The sequence below is a fragment of the Cetorhinus maximus genome, chromosome 8, assembly GCF_964194155.1.
Source record: "Cetorhinus maximus chromosome 8, sCetMax3.hap1.1, whole genome shotgun sequence".
Classification (NCBI taxonomy): Eukaryota; Metazoa; Chordata; class Chondrichthyes; order Lamniformes; family Cetorhinidae; genus Cetorhinus; species Cetorhinus maximus.
Genome location: NC_135886.1, coordinates 17,510,192 through 17,536,463, shown reverse-complemented (window position 1 = coordinate 17,536,463; position 26,272 = coordinate 17,510,192). Strand labels below are relative to the sequence as shown.

Here is a 26,272-nt window from a genome sequence, read left to right as displayed (position 1 = left end):
TTGATGTTGAACCTTACTTGCAGGAGAGCAATATAGATATGATTTACAGACCAGTAATACCATGTCGAGAAGGGTAAACGAGGGTTGACTCTCCGCCATGTTGGGAAGGGTAAGCCGGGCTGCCGCTCCGCCATGTTGGGAAGGGTAAGCCGGGCTGCCGCTCCGCCATGCTGGGAAGGGTAAGCCGGGCTGTCTTCTCCTGAAGTCCCGTGAGAACAGAGTAATTGGACGGAGCTCGCGAGAAGAGGCAGCGATGGAGTCGGGCGCTGGGGTGGAGAACGGAGCGGCGCCGGGACCCGGAACCGGAGCCGGAGCGGCGCCTGCGGCCGGCACAGCCACTGGCGTTCCCGTCAATAACAGCTTCGGCAAACCCAGGGCCTTACCCAAGGGCCGTGAGTTTTTCAGAAATCAGCGGAAAGATTCGGAGGTGAGAGGGCCGGGGCTGTGGGAGGAGGATAGGCGGGGCGGAAGGTGTGTTTCCCCTCCTGTGGGGGCGGGGGTGGGGGTGAAGGGTGTGTTTCCCCTCTTTTGGGGGCGGGGGCGGGGGGTGAAGGGTGTGTTTCCCCTCCTTTGGGGGCGGGGGCGGGGGATGAAGGGTGTGTTTCCCCTCCTTTTGGGGGTGGGGTGGGGGTGAAGGGTGTGTTTCCCCTCTTGTGGGGGTGGGGGTGGGGGTGAAGGGTGTGTTTCCCCTCCTGTGGGGGCGGGGGTGGGGGTGGGGGTGAGGGGTGTGGGTGAGGGGTGAGGGTGAGGGTGAGGGGTGTGGGTGCGGGTGAAGGGTGTGTTTCCCCTCCTTTGGGGGTGGGGGTGAAGGGTGTGTTTCCCCTCCTTTGGGGGTGGGGGTGAAGGGTGTGTTTCCCCTCCTTTGGGGGTGGGGGTGAAGGGTGTGTTTCCCCTCCTTTGGGGGTGGGGGTGAAGGGTGTGTTTCCCCTCCTTTGGGGGCGGGGGTGGGGGTGAAGGGTGTGTTTCCCCTCCTTTGGGGGTGGGGGTGAAGGGTGTGTTTGCCCTCCTTTGGGGGTAGGGGTGAAGGGTGTGTTTCCCCTCCTTTGTGGGTGGGGTGGGGGTGAAGGGTGTGTTTCCCCTCCTTTGAGGGCGGGGGTGAAGGGTGTGTTTGCCCTCCTTTGAGGGCGGGGGTGAAGGGTGTGTTTCCCCTCCTTTGAGGGTGGGGGTGAAGGGTGTGTTTCCCCTCCTTTGGGGGTGGGGTGGGGGTGAAGGGTGTGTTTTCTCTCTTGGGAGGTGTCGGATGGGGAGTGTGTCCACCTTGGGGGGGATGGTGTTCGCAGATCATTGGACTCTCGAGTACATATCCCTAATTAACGGGCCTGGACTTTGTGCCTTCTAAAGTAGCATTTAATGTTTCTTTACATTTATCATAGGGTTGGCAGTGGTGGCAGTACTGCTTCTGTGATCTTAGCCGCCAGTGTTGCATGTTCCAAGCTCATTGCTGGTGGAGTGTTGTTCAGTGCAGGTCGTTCAAAAGTATAGGAGATGGGGACAGGAATGAGTCACATTAGAAATGAGTAGCACTATGATGAACAAGAGCAGACCAGGGTGAAGTGGGGTTTGGGGAAGACTGTGATTGTGGGAGAGGATGGGAGGGGAGTTATTGAGAGTCAGCTGGGGCACACCATGCTACCAACCATGGTGCATCTGAAACAAAAGATAGCAATGGAAGAAAAGCAACAAAGAGAGAACTACAACAGTCCAAAGCTTACTAAGTCTAAGCTTAATACTATGATGCTAACAACTAAGAGACAATTAGAACAAAGAACAAAGAAAAGTACAGCACAGGAACAGGCCCTTCGGCCCTCCAAGCCTGCGCCGATCATATTGCCCATCAACTAAAACATTTTGCACTTCCGGGGTCCGTATCCCTCTATTCCCATCCTATTCATGTTTTTCTCAAGCTGCCTCTTAAACACCACTATCGTACCTGCTTCCACCACCTCCTCTGGCAGCGAATTCCAGACACTCACTACCCTCTGCGTAAAAAACTTGCCCCGCACATCTCCTCTATAGTTTTCTCCTCTCACCCTAAATCTATGTCTCCTAGTAATTGACTCTTCCACCCTGGGAAAAAGCTTCTGACTATCTACTCTGTCCATGCCACTCATAATTTTGTAAACTTCTATCAAGTCGCCCCTCAATCTCCGTCACTCTAGTGAGAACAGCTGAGAATTAGCTGGCACGAAAGAGGAGCTGAGGCCTGGGGCAGATCAGCCATGATCTTATTGAATGGCGGGTCAGGCTTGAGGGTCGAATGGCCTACTCCTCCTATTTCTTATGTTCTTATATATTTCGTATTAACATAAAACATCCCAAGGCACTTTACAGGAGCATTACAAAACAACCAAACCACACCAAGAGATATTAGGTCAGATGATCAAAAGCCTGGTCAAAGAAGTAGGTTTTAAGGAGTGTCTCAAAGGAGGAAAGTGGGGTTGGGAGGTGGAGGACTGTTGGAGGGAATTCCAGGCCACCAGTTGTGGAGCAATTAAAATCTGGGATACAACAGAGTCCAGTATTAGAGAAGTGCAGATATCTCTGATGGTTTTGGGGCTGGCGAACATTGAAGCCGTGGAGAGATTTGAAAATAATAATTTTAAAATCAAGACCTGGCTTAAACGGGAGCAAATGTAGATCAGTGAGCTCAGCAGTGATAGGGGAAGGGGATCTGCGTGAGTTAGGACACGGCTGTAGAGATTTGGGTGATCTTGAGTTTATGGAGGGTTGGATGTGGGAGACCAGACAGAAGAGCGTTGGAATAGTCGAGTGTAGAATTAATAAAAAGGCATGAATGAAGGTTTCAGCGGCAGGTGAACTTAGACAGGTGAAGTCTTTAAAATATTGACCTAGTTATCAAAACAGAGTTAATGGAGAGCTAAGGCTGAGAAATTTACACTGGGAATTTCCTCAGGGGCTCTGCAAATTGGCTGCTGTACTTCTGGTGGAAGATAGACAAAAAAAACCACATAAGTGGGAAATAAATTTAAAATGTTCAACAAGTAAATGTGAAAGGTCAGATCTGAGATTGCATTAATCCAAAAAGTCCAACACACTTTTTTTGATGAGGTAATGGGGAGAGTAGAAGAGGGTAATGCAGTTGATGTGGTGTACATAGACTTCTAAAGGCATTTGGTAAGTTATTGCACATCAGACTTGTGAGCAAAGTTAGAGTTCATGGATTAAAAGGTACAGTAGCAACATGGATACAAAATTGGTTGAGTAACAGGAAACCGAGAGTAGCTGTAGTGGTGATTGGTTGCTTCTCAGACTGAAGGAAGACTTAAAGTGGGATTCCCCAGGAGTTGATGTTAGGACCCCTACCTTTCATTGACCTCGACTTGGGTGTACATGGAATAATTTCAAAATTTGCAGATGACACTGTCATGACTCACTGGGGATAGTGCGCTGTAATATCAAGCCCCACTGATCCCTGAGCCGCGACAAATGTGATAAGTTTGACCAAGCTACCAGATTGCTGCAATTCTACCTAATTGTTTAATTTAGGTTAACAGAATACGAGCACCAGGTTTGTAAACTTAATAAGTAAATAACTGTTTATTGAACAAACTGTTTTTAACTAGTGGCAAAAGAAAGACATATGAACTGCTAACTTCTAACACTATAACTTAAACTCTACCCCTTCTTAAATCCCTACACACACACACACACACATACAAGACACACACACATACAAGACACACAAAAACATGAATTTTAAGGGTGGGGTAAAACAGTTCAATAGCACCAATTCATGAGTACAGGATTTGATGGGTTGATTTTGATCCATGTTTTTCAAATTCCTTTCGGTTCTTGTTGAACAACAAGAACCTTGTTGACCACAAGGTGGTCTTCTAGCACTTCCGGTGTTTAGTTCACTAGTTGAGCACTTGCATTTCAATGTCTCTAACAGTGATTTTTCCCCTTTGCCTCTTGACAGAAGTTTTCAGAGAGAGATAGAGCAGGTTATAGAGATGTGAGGAGAAAAAGCCAGCTAGCTGCTATTGTGGAATTACTGGAATCTTCCACAAACCGGAGAAAAAGGTTTTAGATCTTGTTCTTTTAAGGCTAGGAGCTATTCTGCACTGCTCTTACACAAAACCTGGTCACCTGGTCAGGAGCCAATTAAAACATTGTTGCCAGGCAGCTCCTTGGTCCAGGACTCCGTTCTGGCACCATCCTGTCTTTCATGGCACACTCTGTTCCAGGACTGAAATGTTGATATATCTCTCACCCTGTTGCAGTGGACATGGCCCTCAAACTGCAGCCATTGTAATTCCAATCCACAGCCCAACAGAAAATAAAAAGATATTTTCTTTGCAACAGCTGAACAGAACTAAAAAGATATGTTCCTTACAACACAAAACTTGAAAATATTATACAATAAAAACAAAAATACCTGGAAAAACTCAGCAGGTCTGACAGCATCTGTGGAGAGGAATACAGTTAACGTTTCGAGTCTAAGTGACTCTTCATCAGAGCTAAGGAAAAATAGAAAAGAAGTAAAATATAAGCTGGTTTAAGGGGCGGTGGGACAGGTAGAGCTGGTTAGAGGGCCAGTGATAGGTGGAGTTTGCCAAAAGATGTCATAGACAAAAGGCCAAAGAGGTGTTGACGGTGGTGATATTAGCTAAGAAATGTGCTAATGGGGACATTAAGGGTAGAAAGCAGGATGAACGAGGGACAGGTAGCCCTAGTGGGGGTGGGGTGGGAGGATCAAAATAAGCTAAAAATATTATAGCTGAGGAGGATAGTGTTAAGCTTCAAAAGGGCATAAACAAGTTGGTTGAATGCATGGATGAGTGACTGATGAACATGAATGCAGAGAAGTGTCAAATGATTCATTTTGATGGAAAGAATGAGAGTTAATATAAAATAAAAGGTACGATTCTAAAGGGGATACAGGAGCAGAGAAGCAGTATCACCGCACAAATTATGATAAACGTATGTAAAACCCTGGTTTGGCCTCAACTGGATTGTTGTGTCCCATTCTGGGCACCACACTTTTGGAATGATGTGAAGGTTTTAGGGTGCAGAAAAGATTCACAAGAATGGTTCCAGGGATGAGGAACTTCAGTTAGGTAGATTGATTTTTTAAAAAAAAATCATTCATGGGATGTGGGCTTCGCTGGCTGAGCCAACTTTTATTGCCCACCCCTAGTTGCTCTTGAGAAGGTGATGTGAGCTGCCTTGAACCGCTGCAGTCCATGTGGTGTAGGTACACCCACAGTGCTGTTAGGAAGGGAGTTCCAGGATTTTGACACAGCGACAGTGAAGGAATGGTGATATATTTCCAAGTCAGGATGGTGAGTGACTTGGAGGGGAACTTCCAGGTGGTGGTGTTCCCATCTATCTGCTGCCCTTGTCGTTCTAGATGGCAGCGGTCATGGGTTTGGAAGGTGCTGTCTAAGGAGCCTTGTTGAATTCCTGCAGTGCATCTTGTAGATGGTACACACTGCTGCTAATGTGCGTCAGTGACGGAGGGAGTAAATGTTTGTTTGTGGATGTGGTGTCAATTAAGTGGGCTGCTTTGTCCCGGATGGTGTCAAGCTTCTTGAGTGTTGTGGGAGCTGCACTCATCCAGGCAAGTGGGGAGTATCCCATCACACTCCTGACCTGTGCCTTGTAGATGGTGGACAGGCTCTGGGGAGTCAGGAGGTGGTTACCCATCGCAGGATTCCTAGCCTCTGACCTGCACTTGTAGCCACAGTATTTATATCGCAAGTCCAATTCAGTTTCTGGTCAATGATAACCCTCAGGATGTTGATAATGGAGGATTCAGTGATGGTAATGCCATTGAACATCAAGGAGCGATGGTTAGATTCTTTCTTGGTAGAAGTGATCATTGCCTGGCACTTGTGTGGCGCGAATGTTGCTTGCCACTTGTCAGCCCAAGTCTGGATATTGTCCAAGTCTTGCTGCATTTGGACATGGACTACTTCAGTATCTGAGGAGTCGCGAATGGTGCTGATCATTATGCAATTACCAGTGAACATCCCCACTTCTGACCTTATGATGGGAAGAAGGTAATTGATGAAGCAGCTGAAGATGGTTGGGCCGAGGACACTACCCTGAGTGACTCTTGCAGTGATGTCCTGGAGCTGAGATGGCTGACTTCCAACAACTACAACTACCTTCCTTTGTGCTAGGCATGATTTCAACCTGCAGAGAGTTTTCCCCCTGATTCCCATTGACTCCAGTTTTGCTCGTGCTTGTTGATGCCACACTCAGTCAAATGTGCTCATGATGTCAAGGGTAGTCACTCTTACCTCACCTCGGGAGTTCAGCTCTTTTGTGCATGCTTGAACCAAGGCTGTAATGCGGTCAGGAGCTGAGTGGCCCTGGTGAAACCCAAACTGGTCATCAGTAAGCAGGTTATTGCTGAGCAAGTGCTACTTGATAGCACAGTTGATGACCCCTTCCATTACTTTACTAATGATCGAGAGTAGACTGATGAGGCGGTAATTGGCTGGGTTAGGTTTGTCTTGCTGTTTGTGTACAGGACATACATGGGCAATTTTCCACATAGCCAGGTAGTTGCCAGTGTTGTAGCTGTATTGAAACAGCTTAGCAGGGGGTGTGGCAAGTTCTGGAGCATAAGTTTTCAGTACTTTAGCCGGAATATTGTCAGGGCCCATAGCCTTTGCAGTATCCAGTGCCTTCAGCTGTTTCTTCATATCGCGTGGAGTGAATCAAATTGGCTGAAGACTGGCATCTGTGATGCTGGGGACCTCCGAAAGAGGCTGAGATGGATCATCTACTGGCTGAAAATTGTAGCAAATGCTTCAGCCTTATCTTTTGCACTGTTGTGCTGGGCTTCCCCCATCATTGAGGACTGGGGATGTTTTTGGAGCCTTCCCTCCAGTGAGTTGTTTAATTGTCCACCGCCATTTATGACTGGATGTGGCAGGACTGCATAGCTTTGGTCTGATCCTTTGGTTGTGGGACCGCATAGCTCTGTCTATCACTTGCTGCTTATGCTGTTTGGCATGCAAGTAGTCCTGTGTTATAGCTTCACCAGGTTGATAACTAATTTTTAAGTATGCCTAGTGCTGCTCCTGATCTGCCCTCCTGCACTCTCCATTGGAGAAGTTGGTACTGTTTCCCTTGGAGAATGGAAGATTGACGGAAGATTTGATACAGGTATTCAAAATCATGAGGGATCTGGACAGAGTAATTGGGGAGAAACTGTTCCAATTGGTGGAAGGGTCAAGAACCAGAGGGCACCAATTTAAGCTGATGGACAAAAAAAGCAATAGTGATGAAATTTTTTTACACAGCGAGTGGTTAGAATCTGGAATGCATTGCCTCAGACTGTGTTGGAGGCAGATTCAATCTTGGCTTTCAAAAGAGAATTTGATCATCACCTGAAGAGGAGAAGTTTGCAAGCTACGGGGGAAAGATGACAGAATGGCATAAAGTCAGTTGCTGTTAAGGAGAGCAGGCACAAACGATGGGGCCGAGTGGCTGCCTCCTGTGCTGTAACTATTCTATGATTATGAAATTATTAAAATCAGGGATTGGCAAGGGACCAGATTTAAGAAGTGGAGAGACCTTGGACTGTTGTAGGACAGGACGAGGTTTCACAGGTAGTTGAGGGGGGGGGGGGGGGGGGCAGGGGGGGTGTGAGGCCATGGCGGGATTAGAAAATAAGGCACATCCACTTCATTGCTCCCATCTGTGACATCTGTCACCATCTCACAACTTTGTTTTTTCCTGACCAAACCTGACTGTGTTTCTTGCATTTTCTATTCTTTTTGTTATTCATGCATGTATGATATTGTATTTTAAGTTTAGAGGAATGGTACCTGTCAACCTAATAGCTTCAGTTCTGTTTTTTATTATAAGATTGTGCAATATCTGCTGATTTTCTGTCTCTCCTGTTTATTTAATCAGATTTCTTTTTATTTTCTCCCACCCCCCCAACCCCGCACAGGGTTTCTCAGAATCACCTGATTTGGAATTTGAATATTCCGATAGTGATAAATGGGCGGCAGAATTTTCAGGTAAGCAGAGGAAGTGAAAGACCTCTAAAACCACAGAACACTTTTCAGACTGAGAAAACAATGTGGGATGTTAATGACCAGGATAGTGATGGATGAAAAGGCAGAGTATTGTGTGAGCCACCCAGTACACTGCCAATCCTCAATCCCCTCCTGCCACCAGTGCATCAGCCTTCTGGCACAATCAGAATTGGGGGTGTTTTCCACCCTCCTGTCAAATAGACTAATAGATCCTGCAACTGTTCACTGCCAACATTCTTTGTTGCAATAACTTCCATTTATTATCTACCAAGATGTTCAGATTTCTTTCACATGTACATAATATTTCCATTAAAATCATAGTTTCAAGATCTGAAGTAAGTCAATATTAAGACCAAAGAACTGCAGTGTTAAGTAGTAAAATAAGGTGCTGTTCCTTGAACTTGCATTGAGTTTTGCTGCAACAGTAAGGTCAGGGTGGGAATGGGATGGAGAGTTAAAACTAGCAAGTGGCCTAGAAGTCAGACTTGCAGACAGAGTGCAAGTGCTCAACAAAGTGATAACCAACCTTGCTCCAGTGTAGAGGAATCTGTACTGTGAGCAGCAATCACAGTGTATTAGTTTATCAAGTATATTGCCTTGTCACCAGGAAGGAGAGTTTGGGTAGTATGTAAGGAGGTGAAAGGCAGGTGTTACACTCCACTTGCACAGGTATTAGAGTTGGATGTGATGGAGGGTGTCACAGTGAATTTCTCCTTTGGACCTTTGGAAAGCTACAAATAGTAAGGGGAAGATCCATCTAGTGGCAGATAAGAGGAAGAGGAGTGGGTAAGATGTGTTTTGTGGGATTCAGTTGGCGGTAGCAGAAATGGTGGAGGATGGCCTTAGGAATGTAGAGGCTGGAGATGTGAAAGATTCCTCTTGTCCTTGTGTAATCATTCTGGGTGGGAGTTGAATTGATGAGGGAGGAAGTACGAGTAATATGATAGCCTCAGGCGAGGGTCTGTCAACCGTAGTGGAGTGGGCTACGTGGCTACAGAAAAGAGATAATCCAGCCTTTCTCCCCAAATGCTGATGAGATGCACGTACTTCTTTCTGGGTAGTGCTGTTTTACCATTGATTACATCTGTGTTACAATGTCCATTCTTGGTTTTTCACTCCTAATACTCTTATTATGTATTGATAGAACTTTATAGCTACACAGAGGGTCCTGAGCTTCACCTGAACAGGAAATGCTTTGAAGAAGAATTCAAGACTCATGGTAATAAAGTTGCTTTTGATGTTAAATACAAATACAAGCAATGCCTATATAAATTGATGGTGAACCTTATCTCAAATCTCACCTTTGGTGCTGTGTCGAATCCTAATTATCTTTTAATGATTTTGACACAAATTCTAGTCTTTGATCTATCTCTTTTTTTACCTTCCTTTGAAAATATTTTGCACTCTTTCCATTTCATATATGATTATTTCCCAATGCTTGTCTATCAACTTATTTGTAGACTTGTCTTGTGAATTCAGACCAGATCCCTGTACTTTGCCTTATTCTAGTCCAGAACTGATCTTTTATTATATATTTTCCTCACTTCATTTCTCTGAACAAAATCAAATGAAAGTTCTTTCCTCGTTGGACAAGAAACCTTCTGACACATTCTAAAAAGCATTTCCATCTTTGGTCTTGTGTATTACTTTTTATCCTAGCCTAACTTGCAATAGTTAACGTCACTTAAAAGGCATGATTACCAAAATTGAGACTCTTGGAATAGGAGGGTCACTGTCAGCTTGTAGAAAAAATGGCTTAAGGACAGAAAACAGTGTCATAGTAAATGGTTGTTTCCCAGACTGGAGGATGGTAGACAGTGGCGTTCACCAAGGTTCAATGCTGGAGTGTTTTGTCCTCTACAGGGAACAGGCAAACCAAATTTACTGAATGTCCCTAAATGAAGAAATTACCAAAAATATTTCACTTTTGTAATTTTAACACAAATCTGAGCCAACGCAAATTAAACATGAATTAATAGGCAAATGATACTTCCAATAAAAAGGTAAATTTCACTTTAAATAGTCCATACAGCAAAGATACATTTTACACAACCACAAGCACTGACATCATTTTCCAGAGACATGAAGCATTATGTAGCTACACAGCTCCACAATATGCTGTTCTTTATTAATGCAGGGTAGGTCAGGCGTCCTATTCGACAACAGCTTTCACCTTCGAGTTTCATGGGTCCGATTATCGGCCAGGCACACTTATGAACCTTCTCTCCCTTGGCTAACAACAGTCCCGATGATGCAGCTTTCCAGAATTCCTTTTCAACCGACCAACTGTTCATGGTTTGGCCACTTCTTTAAAAACACCGAGCTTTGGGTTCAAATACAGGATTTAGCTCCAGGAGACATCAGCAACACTGCCTGGATAGGGTACCTGTCCTGATCAGCATGCACAATTGAATAACTGCTCCAGGACTCTAGAGGAAAGCAAGATCAGCCAATAATGAATAGTTCCAACAGGGCAAATGCAAGCAACATCCAATTGCAATTTGTGGATGTGGGGGAGTGGTGGACCGGGATTTGTGAGGGAGAGTGCGGCGGGGACGGGACGGGTGCAGGAGCAAGGAAGAGCAAGAAGCCTGGCAGGCTTCGTTATGAAAGTCTTTATTCTCAGCAATCATAGAATCCTAGTTTACGGCACAGAAAGAGGCCACTTGGCCCATTGTGCTTGAGCCGGCTGAGAAATGAGCCATCCAGCCTAATCTACTTTCCAGCATTTGGTCTGTAACCATGCAGGTTACAGCATTTGAAGTGTGTATCCAGACACCTTTTAAATGAGTTGAGGGTTTCTGCTTTACTCCCTTTCAGACAGAGAGTTCCAGACCCCCACAACCTTGTGGGTGAAAGATTTTTCTCTCGTCTCCCCCCTAATCTTTCTACCATTGACTTTAAACCTATGTCCCCTAGCCACTTACCTCTCTGCTAAAGTAAATGGGCCTTTCCCATCCACTCTTTCTAGGCCCTTCACAATTTTGTGCATCTCAATCAAATCTCCCCTCAGCCTGCTCTGTTCCAAGGAAAACAACCCCAACCTATCCAATCTTTCCTCATAGCTGCAATTTTCCAGTCCTGGAAATATCCTCGTAAACCTCCTCTGTACCCTCTCTAATGTAATTACATTCTTTCTGTAATGAGGTGAGCAGAACTGCACACAATACTCAAGTTGTGGCAAAACTAATGTTTTATATTGTTCCAGCATAACCTCCCTGCTCTTATATTCTATGTGTCGGCTAATAACTGAAAGGGTTCCATATGCCACCTTAGCTACCTTATTAATCTGTTCTACCTTCAGGGGTTTGTGGACATTCACTCCAAGGTCCCTCACTTCCTTTACACCTCTCAGTATCCATCCATATATTGTGCAATCCTTTGCTTTGTTTGACCTCCCCAAATGTATCACCTCATACTTATCAGTTGAATTCCATTTGCTGCTTTTCTACCCACCTGACCAGTCCGTTGATATCTTCCTGCAGACTACAGCTATCCATCTCGCTATCAACCAAACGGCCAATTTTTGCCATTTGTAAACTTCTTGATCAACCCCCTTACATATATGTCTAAATCGTTAATATGTACCACATAAAGCAGGAGACCAAGTACAGAACCCTGCGGAACCCCACTAGAAACAACCTTCAAGTTAAGAAAACATGCATCAACAATTATTCTGAAGTTAAGATCTCATTCACAACCATTGCAAAAAATAAAAACATCTAAGCTGCCAGAATTCCAAACTTTGAAAGAGACATACTGGTGATGAATGATTGAAATAAATATGCATATGATTTGCATTTAACTAATATGTAACTTTTATTGTGTGTAAGTTAATCTATATAATTAATATGGTGTTGCCATAGCCCATGTGTGGTTAGTGAGGGATGTTCTATTGGGCAACATTATTTTGCAACATCCTTGTGTAAGAAATGGGAGCAGTAGTAGGCCACATGGTCCCTTGAACCTGCTTCACCTTCAGTATGATCATGGCTGATCTTCTGCCTCAACCCCACTTTCGCGCTCTTCCTCACATCCCTTAATTCTCTGAGAGGTCAAAAATCTGTTTTTCCCAGCCTTAAATATACTCAGTGATGGAGGATTCACAACCTTCTGGGTAGAGAATTCCTCTGGGGTGGAAGATTTACAACTCTGAATAAGTTTCTTCTCATCTCAGCCCTAAATAATCAGCCCTTACTCTGAGGCTGTGTCTCTATGTTCAAGCTTCCCAGCCAGGGAAAACAACTCAGTGTCTACCCTGTTAAGCCCCTTCAGAATCGCGTATGTTTCAATGAGATCACCTCTCTTCTAAATTCCAGACAATATAGGCCAATTTACTCAGTTATTTTTGGACAACCCTCTCACCTTGCATCCTATTGCTGTCATAGAATCAAGAAGTGCTAGAAGTTTCGACTTGAGAGTTGGCTTCTCAATCTGGCCAGTCTGTACGTTTGCATTTACCTTCCATATGAATAAATAGTTCTAATCATGTTTTCGAGTCCTGTTAACTTTTCTGAATGTTTTAATCACAAATATTAAGTTCGCAGTCCTGCTATACATAAACCATTATATCATATCTGTCCTTAATGCTTATAACGCTCTCATTTTGATTTTATACTTTGTACACACAATTTCTGTTACTTGATTCTCATTTTTTTCTTGTGACATTATACTGAACTTCACTAATTAAAAAAGTTGAATGACATCATACCAATGATTAAACCCTATTATTTAGCACAAGAGTGCATTAAAGAGGTAAGCTGGTTCATGTATGAGTCAAAACTTCTTAAAATGTTATATTGTATGATATTTCTCAAAAATAGATAATCAGTGACTATCCTGTCTACTGTGTAAATTTGGTGAAAGTACAGTGCAAGCTGCTGCTCTAGTTCACTTCCTAGTTGCTGCGCAAAACAGCATTATGCAGAGTTTTCAGTGCAGGCTAGTTGCTTTCTTGATCTTTGGGGCAAACATGAAGGAAGTTTACCCTAAAAAGTTGAGCCCTGTGTCTCCCTGCCAGTGGGTCCTTCTGTGCTGCACTTGGTATCCTGATTATTGCCTATGGGCTCCAAGATAACTCCACTCAATTTTTGTTGCTCTTTTTTAATGGAAATCATGTAGTCTCTGCTGGCCCTGTCTCACTGGACAGCTAAGATTGTAATCCATTTTATGGGTAACGAGTTGTTAAAGTGCCAGGATTCTGCACCCCTGCAAATGCATTTTCTAAATTTCTGCAATTCACAGTTAAACTTGTTCGTTATGTGGCTATTTCTGCTTTTGCCAAAATGGAGGTAAAATGTCAGGTTTCAGGTGACTGACTTAGTTGCATTATATAGCTCCTTAAATTGTAAAGGTCTTGTAATACATTTTCAGGAATACATTTTGTCACAACCACAAGGCATTTCCTTAAAATGATCTGTAGCTAAGAATTTGTGCATAGCGTATATAGCCCCCTTTCAATTTACATGTGATTCAATTTTAAAAAAGCAGCAGCAAAGCTTTAGTCTTTAAGGTAAAGGTTCATTTATTACAAAACTACTGCTGTTACTTAAGTAAAAAGTAACAAAGTTACTAATTAGATGCCGATAAGGATAAAATCTGCTTATAAAGATGAAATTCAGTTCAATCCCTTACGATGTTGTCACAGGCCCATAGCTTGCAGTTTAAGTGTTTGTCTGGAGTGAAGGGTTGAAGTTGAAGAGCCGTGTTTCCGAACTCCCAATCTGAACTCAAGATTAGCATTGGAGTTGCACCTATCCCCTCAGAAGAAAGAAAGCTTCAATACAGTGAAGGTTCCTTTACAGTGATGTGACATTTCTTCACAAGAATGTAACGTGATAAACTTCTAGCAAGTAACCTGTTAGATATGATACAGATAAACTTTCCATTTTGTTCCATTACTATATGCCATATTATACAATTACAAAGGTTTAACCAAAACAAAAGTCTAAACCTACAACAAGTAGGATTAGCGGAATTTAAACATCACAGGATGGTCATAACTCAACCTTTACATTTCTTTTTCTTCTCATTCCCAGTCTTTAACTCGGCAAAGAATTTTAGTTCACAGGCCAATCAACATCCTTTTCGTTAGCTGTAGGTGTAATTCCATCATCATTCACATTTTCCGACCTCAAACGTGGTAAATTCTCAGTTCCGGATAAGGTCAACGTGGCATCATTGTGTGTTAACAACTCATTTCTCCTCTGATCAAAATCTCTTTTGGCCATTTCAAGGATGTTATTGAGGTGTTTTTTATGTTCACACAATGATTTTATATCCTTGATCTTGAACATTTTAAGATCTTGTAGTTTCTCCTGATCCCATTTCAAATGGGTCTTACCTAATTCTCTTTGAGCAATATCAACCACTTCCCCACTCTGGAGTTTATGTTTCGCTCCAATACTTCAACTCTTTTACATAATTCACACACTATATCATTCCACTCCACTGCAGCTTTTAAATGATCTTTTGCCAACTGTCCACTGCCTGGATTCTGGCTGCTTGTATGCATTGTCAACGCTGGCAAGCATTTGTAGTTCAGTGTCTCTGGTCATTGACCCTTCCAGACCATACATCTCATCTTTCATATTCCCTAGATTGCATTGAACTTTAATAATCTCATTGCTCTTTTCATGATGAAGTTCTAACAGTTCATTAGTCTTGGTTTTTAATTCTACATTCAGCTAACTGTTCTGATTCACTAGCAATTCTTTTTCCTCTTCAAGGTGTTTTTCATGATAGAGACTTTCATAGAGACAACAGATGTTTGAAGTTCACCAGATTTTAACTGAAGATCTATCTTTGTTAAATTTGTTTCTACAAGTTTATCATTCAGACATTTCAAGTCCTGATTCAAGTATTCTACTTCCAGTGAGTGATGCTCAATTATTCTCATCGATGCTCGTTTTTCATTAGCAAACTCATCTTTCATGCATGACAGTTGCTTCTCTACACTGATCGGGTTTCCCTTCAATTGCTTGCTATCGGCAGCAAGCTTCTCATTTTTGGCCACAGTCATTTTTTGGAGTTTAAGATCAGCATGATCAAATGCTTGCTGCAGTACAGCCATTGCCATGTTACTGTCTATGCTAGCCAAATCATTACCCAGAGTAAAACCTACCCCTTCAATAGGTAACCTCGGAACAATTCCCACTGTAACAATTCCATTTACGAAGCCACTTCGTAAATTGACTTTACACAAAGGAATGGGTTTATAAACTCCATAAAATCTCCTATTAATACCTTTTCCTTCATCAGACTATTTGGAACATATTGCATCATCAGCTACCAACAATGACTGAACTGCCCCTGTGCCGCTCAAAATTTTAATTTTGTTTACTTATTTTGTTGGAGGGGTAAGGGATAACTTCTCCTTTCGAGACAAAACATTCAGAACCTTTCGCAGCCTGACTCTAGCAGGAAGAATTCTCTGGACTATGCTGAGCCACATCCCCCTTTCTAGTAGTTTTTGAGGGAGCGTGTTTCACCATTCCAGTGGTTTTCATACCATTTCCTTTCCTGGTGCAGCCTTTTCTGAGGATTCCTTATGCATTACTAGGCCTGCAATAGGTCTCCCAATTAATTTCCGGCAATTAGTTTAGTATGTCCAGATTTATTGCAATGGAAGCATACTGTTTTCTTTACATCACTTGCAGGTTCTATCTCCTTCATTATTTTGGTTTCTTTCTATTTGTTCCCTAGAACTAGTATCTTTTCCATCCCTAGATTTTCTAATCCCCCAGTTTCCTTCCTAATTTCATATGTCCATTTCCCCACAAGGGGAACTATCTGTGTGAGATAAAGGCATTAGCTAAAACTGCTGCTTCTTGGATCTTTGTTTCTTGACGCTCATCTAAATAAACCTTAATGGTTACTGAAATGCTATTTTGGAATTCTTCCATAATCATAATTTCCTTCCCATTCTCAAAATCTTTTCCTAATTTCATTAATTGAAACCACTGACCCCACGGCATTTCTTTTTCTTTAGCAAATTCAACAAATGTCTGATTTGGCTTTTTCGTTATGGTCCTAACCTTTAATTGATAAGCTTCAGGGGCAAGCTCATAAGCATTGAGTATTGCCCTTTTAACCTCTTCATCGTCTGTAGATTGTTCTTCTGATCCATAAATACAACTGTCAGGGCACTTTGTAGCAGTAAGGTCCAAGCATCTTTTATCCGCTTCAACTTCATAGCTATATTTTCATATGAGGTGAAATATCTTTCAACTCTATCCTCTGTAAACTTAGGCGCTAAATGAACGTTTTTAGTTAAATTAAAATTCTCAGTAGAATCAGAATCATCCTCAGAACCACTACCTCCCCTTTCTTCCTTTATTCTAAGCTTTTCTCTCTCAAGCTCAAGCTTTCGCATTTCTTTTGCTCTTTCATTTTCCTTCTCTTTTCTCCTTTCTTTCTAATTCGAGTTTTTTTCATTGCTCTTTCTCTTTTTCCTCCAGTTCAAGGATTTTCAGTTCTTTTTCTTTTTCAAGTTCAAGCTTCTGTTTTTCTCTCATCTCTTTCTATCTGCCTTTCTTTCATAGCTGTACTTTAGCTAGCTAGCTGTGAGACACCAATTTCAGTTTTCTCTTCTTGTAATTCTAAATGCTGGGTATTTACTTTAATCATATAATTCTTACAAAATCCTGCTTTTCTTTCTACCTTCAATTTATCTGCTAGCTCTCTTAGTGTAGACTATTTAAGGATTTCAGATAATCTACAGTTACATCTTTTACTCCCAGAAAAGTCTTGGCAACAGTCAAAGCCATTTTTGAATTCCAGCCACTGTAATATGCTTCACAGCAAATCCTGTTCCTATGCCTAGTTTCTCCACATACTTGTTTCTTTAAGGATTCATAGATCTCACTTAAATTTAAGGATGTTTGATCCCGTAAGAGACTCCACCTTGCTATGATCCCGGACAAACCCTCACTTTGTCACGATCCCAGCTGGTGTTAAAACTGGACAAGCCAGATCTCTGAGTGAAACCTGGCTTGGTAGGTTCTGCTGATGAACTTTTAACACAGAATAAAACATTTATTAAACAAGAAAAATGAACTATATTACACCAGACAAAAAGGTTGGAAAGATCTCTACAGACACAAGAAAATGATTGAAATTATCACTATTCCTTCACCCAGCAATCTCTTTACAGCCACATACAAATTCAGAAAGATAAAACAATTTACCATATCTATCTTATACTCTAATATTCAGGGTAAGGATGCAGTGCATGTGAACCAACTGCCAAACTGTGGTCAGACCCACCACACTCCAAAGTAAATGACATATGCGACCAAAGCAGATTCTGTGGATTTCTCAACAACCCAGCCAGATGCTTGTTACACTGTGAGCCAGCCATTCCCTCTGAAACAAAACAAAAACAGAATTACCTGGAAAAACTCAGCAAGTCTGGCAGCATCGGCGGAGAAGAAATCAGTCAACGTTTCGAGCCTCCATGGCCCTTCGGCAGAACTGCAGCCTCTGAAACTGTCTTTCTTATGAGGGATTCCTATCTCCACGTTCGAAGAACTCACCTTTAAATTTTTCTCTCAAAGTCTCTCCAACTTGAACAGCTTCAACAAGAATCCATCTCCAGCATTTCAATCTTGCCTTGTGAGATTCCTTTCCTCTGGATCTCCGCATACACTCGAGCTTCACCTTCTAAGCATGCTTTCAGATTTTCGGCCGTGCCAAGCAGAACACCACTCCTTCAAAAGGGTACCTTTCCCCTTATGGCTCGCAACACGGAGTCACCAACCTTCACTGCCCTCTTGGAACTTCAGGGCTTCTCTCAAGCCCACTAGACTTCGTCTGCTCCCGGCAGCATGCTCTTATTAATTTGGAGGCTATTTCTTTTCCCCTTTCTCACAACTTTACTAAACAGGACCTGTTTCTAATCTCTGCCCTTGCCTTTTACCTGGGACTGTCTTCTAGGACTGCTTTCTGTCCCACTCCCTTGTTTGGGACCTTTTCCCTGTGTCCTGCCCCCTGTGACACCTCTACAGTGACACTCCTCTTCAGGACATCTTACCTGCAGTTTCGCGTTGTTTCATTTTTCTTCCGCACATGTGCTCAGTGCTGGTTCCCAGCCTAAAGAGCATAAAAACTACTAACTGCACGTGTGCGGCCCCTTTCCTGTGTGAGATCAACAAACTGTGCATGTGCAGCCAGTTCCCGGCTAGCGCACGTGCAGAAGTCCTGAGGCCCTCTGGAAACTAGAGTTCCTGAACTCCGAACTCCTGATCTAAACTCAAGGTAAGTATCAGAGTTCATTACATCAGACATGGGGCTGGTGCCAGAGGACTGGAGAATGTAAGCATTATGCCCTTGTTCAAGAGAGGTGTGAGGATAAGCCCAGCAACTACAGTCAAGTCAGTTTAACTTGGGTGGTGGGGAAACTTCTAGAAACTATAATTCAGGGCAGAATTAATAGTCACATGGACAAATGCAGGTTAATTTAGGAGAGCCGGCATGGATTTCTTAAAGGAAAATTGTGTTTTACTAACTTGCTGGAGTTTTTTTGAAGGGGTAACAGAAAGGGCTGATGAGGACAGTGCAGTTGATGTGGTGTACAAGGACTTCCAAAAGGCATTTGATATAGTGCCAAAAAACAACAGACTTGTGAGAAGTTATAGCTCATGAAATAAAGGGGACAGCAGCAGCATAGGTACAAAATTGGCTGAGTGACAGGAAATAGAGACTAGTGGTTAATGGATGTTTTTGGGGCTGGAGGAAGGTTTGTAATGGCATTCCCCAGGGGTTGGTATTGGCACTCTTGCTTTTCCTGATATATATTAACGATCTAGACCTTGGTGTACAGGGAGCAATTTCAAAATTTATGGATGATATAAAACTTTGAAGCATTGTAAACTGTGAAGAGGGCAGTGCAGAACTACAAAAGGACACAGACAAGCTGGCGGAATGGGCGAATAGGTGGTAGATGAAGTTCAATGTGGAGAAATGTGAGGTGATACATTTTGGTAGGAAGGATATGGAGAGACAGTATAAAATAAAAGGTGCTACTCCAAAGTGCGGTGGAGGAGCAAAGGGACCTGGGTGTATATGTGCAAAAGTCATTAAAGGTGACAAGACAGGTTGAGAGAGCAGTTAATAAAAGCACACAGTATCCTAGGCTTTATTAATAGGGGCATAGAGTACAAGAGCAAGGAGGTTATTTGAACTTATATAAGACGCTAGTTAGACCCCAGCTGGAGTATTGTGTACAGATCTGGGTGCTGCATTTTAGGAAGAATGTGAAGGCATTGGAGAGAGTGCAGAAGAGGTTGACGAGAATGATTCTAGGGATGAGAAGCTTCAGTTTTGAAGATAGATTGGAGAATTTGGGACTTGTTTCCTTGGAGATAAGAAAGCTGAAATGAGATTTAATAGAGGCATTTAAAATCATGAGGGGCCTGGACAGAGTAGATAGGGAGAAATTGTTCCCACTTGTGAAAGGATTGAGAACGGGAGGGCACAGATTTAAAATAATTGGCAAAAGAAGCTAAAGTGGCATGAGACTTTCTTTTCACGCAGTAAGTGGTTAGGGCCTGGGATGCACTGCCTTAGTGTGGTGGAGGCAGGTTCAGTTGAGGCATTCAAGAGAGAATTAGATGATTATTTGAAAAAAAAAACAATCTGCAGGGTTCCAGGAGAAGGTAGGAGAATGGCACCAGGTGAAATTGTCATTCGGAGAGGTGATGCAGACGTGTTGAGCCAAATGGCCTCCTCCTGCTTTGTAACAATTCTGTGATTCTGTCTTCACACTATTAAAAAAATATATATATCCCTGGCCCAAGACTGCCCAAAGTGGAGGGAAAGCATCTGGGAAGGAGCTGAACACCAAGTCTCATGTCCAAGGGCTAGATGAAGCCAAGCCCCGACAGCGCACCCCACTCACCCGTTCCCCTTACCACCGTCTGCTCCACCTGTGACAGACTGTTAGTCACGCATTGGACTCTTCAGTCACCTTGAGAACTCATTTTAGTGTGGAAGCAAGTTATCCTCGACCCCGAGAGGCTGCCTAAGAAGAAGAAAAGATTCAATGGATGCCCTGGAGGAGCCTTGCATTTTAATGACTCTGTGATCAGTTCTCAAGAAAAGAGCCTGGCCAGGTATGAACAAATATAGAAAGGTGCCAGGTTGCCTGTCGTACCTCCAATTTGAAAAGAGCTTTTGAACTCAAGTTACAGGTTTGGAAGCAAAAATGCACCTTTAAAACAGTTATCCTTAAAAATCTGTGATTTTATAATTACATCTTTGTGACAATTTTTTAAATGTGTCCTGAAGTGTGATTCATGCCTATAGTATATATAACCAATACATGCTAATAATTTGCTATGCAGTGAAAGACAAGAAATGGACCGAAGTGGATATCTCAGAGCACCAGACCCATGCCATGAGATTGCTGGATGGCCTGGAGGTAACTGCCCGGGAGAAAAGACTGAAAGTGGCTCGTGCTATACTTTATATGGCACAAGGTAACATCTAGTTGAAGATGATATTTAGCTGAACATTACTGATTTTTGCTTCAACAAGGTGAAAAATGTTCCAATTAGAGCAACCAGTGTCAGAAAGTATATGCTGTCAGATGGAGTACAGCACAAGATACAAAATAAACTTATGCTCGCCCTAACCTTAGTATCCCATACAGCAGCAATGTGACATTTTTTTTCATTTTCTACAACAGCCAGTTAATTTCTGCAGTAGGGCACTCGATATGGATCCTTGTCACCTTGGGATGGGATTCAGACTTTTGCAGATTAATCTCACTTTATCAGTCACAACTGAATTTGAAACCAAATCTTCGAGGTGAACAGCTGGAGTCCATCCCACTGGATCATCTGACCCACTGCCTCTGTAACTTGATGGTGTTAATGGAGTGTTTCTGGGTGGCAGAGCAGTGGTGTTTCACTCCTTTTTTAATACATTTTTGTATTGCAAACTTGCTTACCTCAAGTGTTAGAGTAGGGAAAAATTCAACATTGTGGCCATGAGTTGTACACACTGCGATGTGAACTCAGCATTGACCAAGTCAAGCTCATTGACATGTTTTCCAACCTCTTTCTGCTTGTCTTTGAATGTGACTAATGTCTCACCTCTTGATTTTAAAGCACTCGTACCTATTTTCATGATCATCCCTTGACCTTAAACTGCTTTGGGGCGTTTTATTATGTGAAAGGCACAATATAAATATAAGTTGTAATCATTTCAACATAGCTTCTCTATCCCTTTCTTCCTTTCATCCCCATCTCCTTTGTCATCCCCAGAAACAAATTCTCTGTACTTTCAAACGTCTCACTGTCTAGTCTGTGATTTACTATTCAAGTAATGGTTTGCCCATGATGCCTTTGTCCTCAGTCAGTATCCTCACTCTCTCCCACTCAAACATTGCCTCTGCTATGGCCTCCACCTTAGCTGTCTTGAATCCAGAGGGGGCAGGTGTGAAGTTCCTTGCCTTCAACCTTCCAAAAATACAAAATTTAATAGAGAATCACATCACATGTACTTTGCAGAAACAGACCATTCAACCTGACTGGGGTATGGCAGTTTTGTGCTTCACGAGCTCTTGTCTTCATCTAACTCCATCAGCATAACCTCTTATTCCTTCTTTTCTTCTGTTCATCCAGTTTCCCTTTAAATATATCTATGATCATCACCTCAGTCACTCCATATGGTTGTGATTTACACATTCTTGCTGCACTCTATATAAGCAAGTTTCTCCTTATTGAATTAATCAATGGTTATCTAATAGATTCTAATTGTAATGACTTGTATTTGGTCATCCTCAGCCTTCTCTCTTTCTGGAGAAAAGAGATGAGAAACCTGTTCAATTTTTCCTGATAGGCATAACTTCTCAGTTCTGAAGATTTCTTGTGAATTTTTATTTTTAACCCTCTCTACTACCTCTATGTCCTTTTGTAATATGTGGTTCAACCAAGGTTTGATTAAAGTTTAACATAGTTTTTGTATCTTTCCATCCCATCCCTCTGGAAAGGAACCCCAGTACTGTGCTTGCTTTGTTATGACCTTATTAACCTGCCTTGCCAATTTTAGAGATTTGAGTACCCAAGTGCCAGCTACTAATGAGCGCCATTACTACTTGCTGATTTGCCTTGTCTTTTTAATTTAGTTGCAGTCCTGGACGTTGGCTTTTCCATTCACTGTAAATTGAACCATAAATATTATTAATGTTTCTGATCCTTGCTCTTTATTCACTGTTATTTCTGCTGCCTTCCCCACTGTACAGTACATACTGCCATAAAATTCTCTTCTATTTCAGGTTGTAGACATCACACCCAAAATGCACACTCTTGCTTAAAATCTAATAACTTTGTACATACACTCAAATCGCTCCTCTTAACCATTAACATGAACCGATCATTCTGTTCACAGAGTGCAGAAGAGGCCCTTCAGCCCATCGAGTCTGCACCGACACGAGAAACACCTGACCTACCTACCTAATCCCATTTACCAGCACTTGGCCCATAGCCTTGAATGTTATGACGTACCAATTGCTTATCCAGGTACTTTTTAAAGAATGTGAGGCAACCCGCCTCCACACCCTCCCAGGCAGCGTATTCCAGACCGTCACCACCCTCTGGGTAAAAATGTTTTTCCTCACATCCGCCCTAAACCTCCTGCCCCTCACCTTGAACTTATGTCCCCTCGTGACTGACCCTTCAACTAAGGGGAACAGCTGCTCCCTATCCACCCTGTCCATGCCCCTCATAATCTTGTACACCTTGATCAGGTCGCCCCTCAGCCTTCTGTGCTCCAACAAAAACAACCCAAGCCTATCCAACCTCGCTTCATAACTTAAATTTTTCATCCCAGGAAACATCCTGGTGAATCTCCTCTGCACCCCCTCCAGTGCAATCACATCCTTCCTATAATGTGGCGACCAGAACTGCACACAGTACTCCAGCTGTGGCCTCACCAAGGTTCTATACAACTCCAACATGACCTCACTACTTTTGTAACCTATGCCTCGATTGATAAAGGCAAGTGTCCCATATGCCTTTTTCACCACCGCACTAACATGCCCCTCCGCCTTCAGAGATCTATGGACACACACGCCAAGGTCTCTTTGTTCCTCAGAACTTCCTAGTGTCATGCCGTTCATTGAATACTTCCTTGTCAAATTACTCCTTCCAAAGTGTAGCACCTCACACTTTTCAGGGTTAAATTCTATTTGCCACTTAATTGCCCATTTGACCATCCCGTCTATATCTTCCTGTAGCCCAAGACACTCAACCTCACTGTTAACCACCCGGCCAACCTTTGTGTCATCCGCAAACTTACTAATCCTCCACCCCACATAGTCATCTGTGTCATTTATATAAATGACGAATAATAGGGGGCCAAGCACAGATTCCTGTGGTACGCCACTGGACACTGGCTTCCAGTCACTAAAGCAGCCTTCTGTCATCACCCTCTGTCTCCTACAACTAATCCAATTTTGAATCCACCTCATCAAATTACCCTGTATCCCATGTGCATTTGCCTTCTTTATAAGTCTCCCATGTGGGACCTTGTCATAGGCTTTCTAATTCAGGGTTCCTCAGTTATATTGTATATGTAAACATCACTTGCTGTAGCACATATTTTTGGTTGAAATCTTTGCAAGCCAAAGAATACACCTTTATTTTGATTGAGCTGTTCACAGTTCACTCGGTAGAAAATTAGCAAGCAGGACCTCTAAAGTCATAATCTCTGGATTACTCCTAGTGCCACGTGCAACTGAGTACAGAAATAGAAGGATAAAACAGATGAATGTGTGGCTGGAAAGATGGTGCAGGAGAGAGGGCTGTAGATTCCTGGGACACTGGGACTGGCTCTGGGAGAGATGGCACCTGTACAAGCTGGACGGGTTGCACCTGAACAGAGCTGGGACTGAGTTCCTTGCGGGTTGTTTTGCTAGTGCTGTTGGGGAGGGTTTCAACTAACTCAGCAGGGGTGTGAGAACCAGAGGGCAATTTTAGAAAGTAATACCAGGGTGAATGGAATGTTGGGAGAGGCAGATAGCACTAAAATAGAGAATAGTAAGTTAATAGATGGAGTCGGGGTAAAGGAGCAAGAAATGAAGACTAGTTCAGGGTTGCACTGCATGTATGTGAATGCACGGAGTATAGTTAATAAAATTGGGAGTTACAGGCACAGATTGCCTTGTGGGATAATGATGTAGTGGCGATAACGGAGACCTTAAGGAAGGGCAGAAATGGTGCTAAATATTCCTGGTTACAAAGTGTTCAGAAAAGATAGGAAAGTGAAGAAAGGAGGAGGGGTAGTGTTTTTGGTTAGAAGTATTGCAGTACTGGAGAACGAGGATGTGTCAGAGGATTCAAGGACAGAATCGATTTGACTAGAGCTAAGGAACAAGAAGGGTGCAATTACATTGCTCGGTGTAATATATAGACCACCAGCGAGTGGGAAGGATATAGAGGAACAAATCTGCAAGGAAACTACAAAGAGGTGTAAACATTGTAGAGTAGTTATAATGGGGGACTTTAATTACCTGTATATAGACTGGGATAGTGGTAGTGTAAGGGGCAGTGAGGGACAAAAATCCCTGAATCGTGTTCAGGAGAATTTCCTACAGTATGTGTCCAGTCCAACAAGAAAAGAGGCACTGATAGACCTGGTTCTTGAGAATGAGGTGGGTCAAATATATCAAGTGACAGTAGGGGAACAGTCAGGGGACAGTGATCATTGTATATTAAGGTTTAGGATGACAGAGCAAAAGGATATTGGTCAACCCAGAGTAAGAATAATCAACTGGCACAGACCGGACTTCAATGGGGCAAGAACGGAGCTGGGCCAGATAGACTGGAATCAAAGGCACAAAAGGAAATCATTTGGCCTGACATGGCTCTGCCAGTGCTTTGAAAGAGCTATCCAACTGGTACCATTCTGCAGTTCTTTCTCTGTGGACCTGCATACTTTTTCTTTTTAAATATTTATGCAATTTCTTTATGAGCACTTCTTAGAATCTGTTTTCGCCACCCTTTGAAACAGAACATTGCAGGTTATAAGTCTCTGTATAAAAATTAGTTTTCCTAATTTCCCCTCTGGCCCTTTTATTATTTGAATTTGAGACTTCTTGTTAACCCTCTTTTTTGTTCATTCATGGGATGTGGGCTTTGCTGGCTGGGCCAGCATTTATTGCCCATCCCTAGTTGCTCTTGAGAAGATAGCAGTGAGCTGCCTTCTTGAACTGCTGCAGTCCATGTAGTGTAGGTACACCCACAATGCTATTAGGAAGGGAGTTCCAGGATTTTGACCCAGCGACAGTGAAGGAACGGTGACATATTTCCAAGTTAGGAGGAGTAACTTGGAGGGGAACATCCAGGTGGTGGTGTTCCCATCTATTTGCTGCCCTTGTCCTTCTAGATGGTAGTGGTCGTGGGTTTAGAAGATGTTGTGTAAGGAGCCTTGTTGAATTCCTGCAGTGCATCTTGTAGATGGTACACACTGCTGTTACTGTGCGTCGGTGGTGTAGGGAGAGAATGTTTGTGGATGTAGTGCCAATCAAATGGGCTGCTTTGCCCTGGATGGTGTCAAGCTTCTTGAATATTATGGGAGCTGCATTCATTCAGGCAGGTGGGGAGTATTCCATCACACTCCTGACTTGTGCCTTGTAGATGGTGGACAGGCTTTGGGGAGTCAGGAGGTGGGTTACTCGTCGCAGGATTCCTAGCCTCTGACCTGCTCTTGTGGCCACAGTATTTTTATGACTAGTCCAGTTCAGTTTCTGGCCAATGGTAATGCCCAGGATGTTGATAGTGGGGGATTTAGTGATGGTAATGCCATGAACATCAAGGGTCGATGGTTAGATTCTCTCTTGTTAGAGATGGTCATTGCCTGACACTTGTATGGCACGAATGTTACTTGCCACTTGTCAACCCAAGCCTGGATATTGTCCAGGTCTTGCTGCATATGAACATGGGCTGCTGCAGTATCTGAGGAGTCACGAATGATGCTAAACATCGTACAATCATCAGCGAGCATCCCCCCTTCTAACTTTATGATGAAAGGAAGGTCATTGATGAAGCAGCTGAAGATGGTTGGGCTGAGGATACTACCTTGAGGGGCTCCTGTTGTGATGTCCTGGAGCTGAGATGACTGATCTCCAACAACCGCAACCATCTTCCTTTGTGCTTTGTATGATTAAACTAGTGGAGAGTCTCCCCATTCCCATTGACTCCAGCTTTGTCAGGGCTCCTTGATGCCATACTCGGTCAAATGCT

The 26,272-nt window shown here is 43.0% G+C and overlaps 1 protein-coding gene across 2 annotated transcripts in view; it reads left to right on the top strand.

Annotated features, from left to right (window-relative positions):
• Positions 1–232: 232 nt before the first annotated feature.
• Positions 233–26,272, top strand: part of LOC144683467 (striatin-interacting protein 1 homolog) — a 119,103-nt gene continuing 93,063 nt past the window's right edge. For both annotated transcript variants that reach the window (XM_078546514.1, XM_078546515.1), the window contains exons 1-4: positions 233–427; positions 7,937–8,006; positions 9,169–9,243; positions 20,369–20,503. In XM_078546514.1, coding sequence (XP_078402640.1) covers positions 254–427; positions 7,937–8,006; positions 9,169–9,243; positions 20,369–20,503 — 454 coding nt within the window. In that variant the 5' untranslated portion in view covers positions 233–253. The remainder of the gene's footprint in view (positions 428–7,936; positions 8,007–9,168; positions 9,244–20,368; positions 20,504–26,272) is intronic.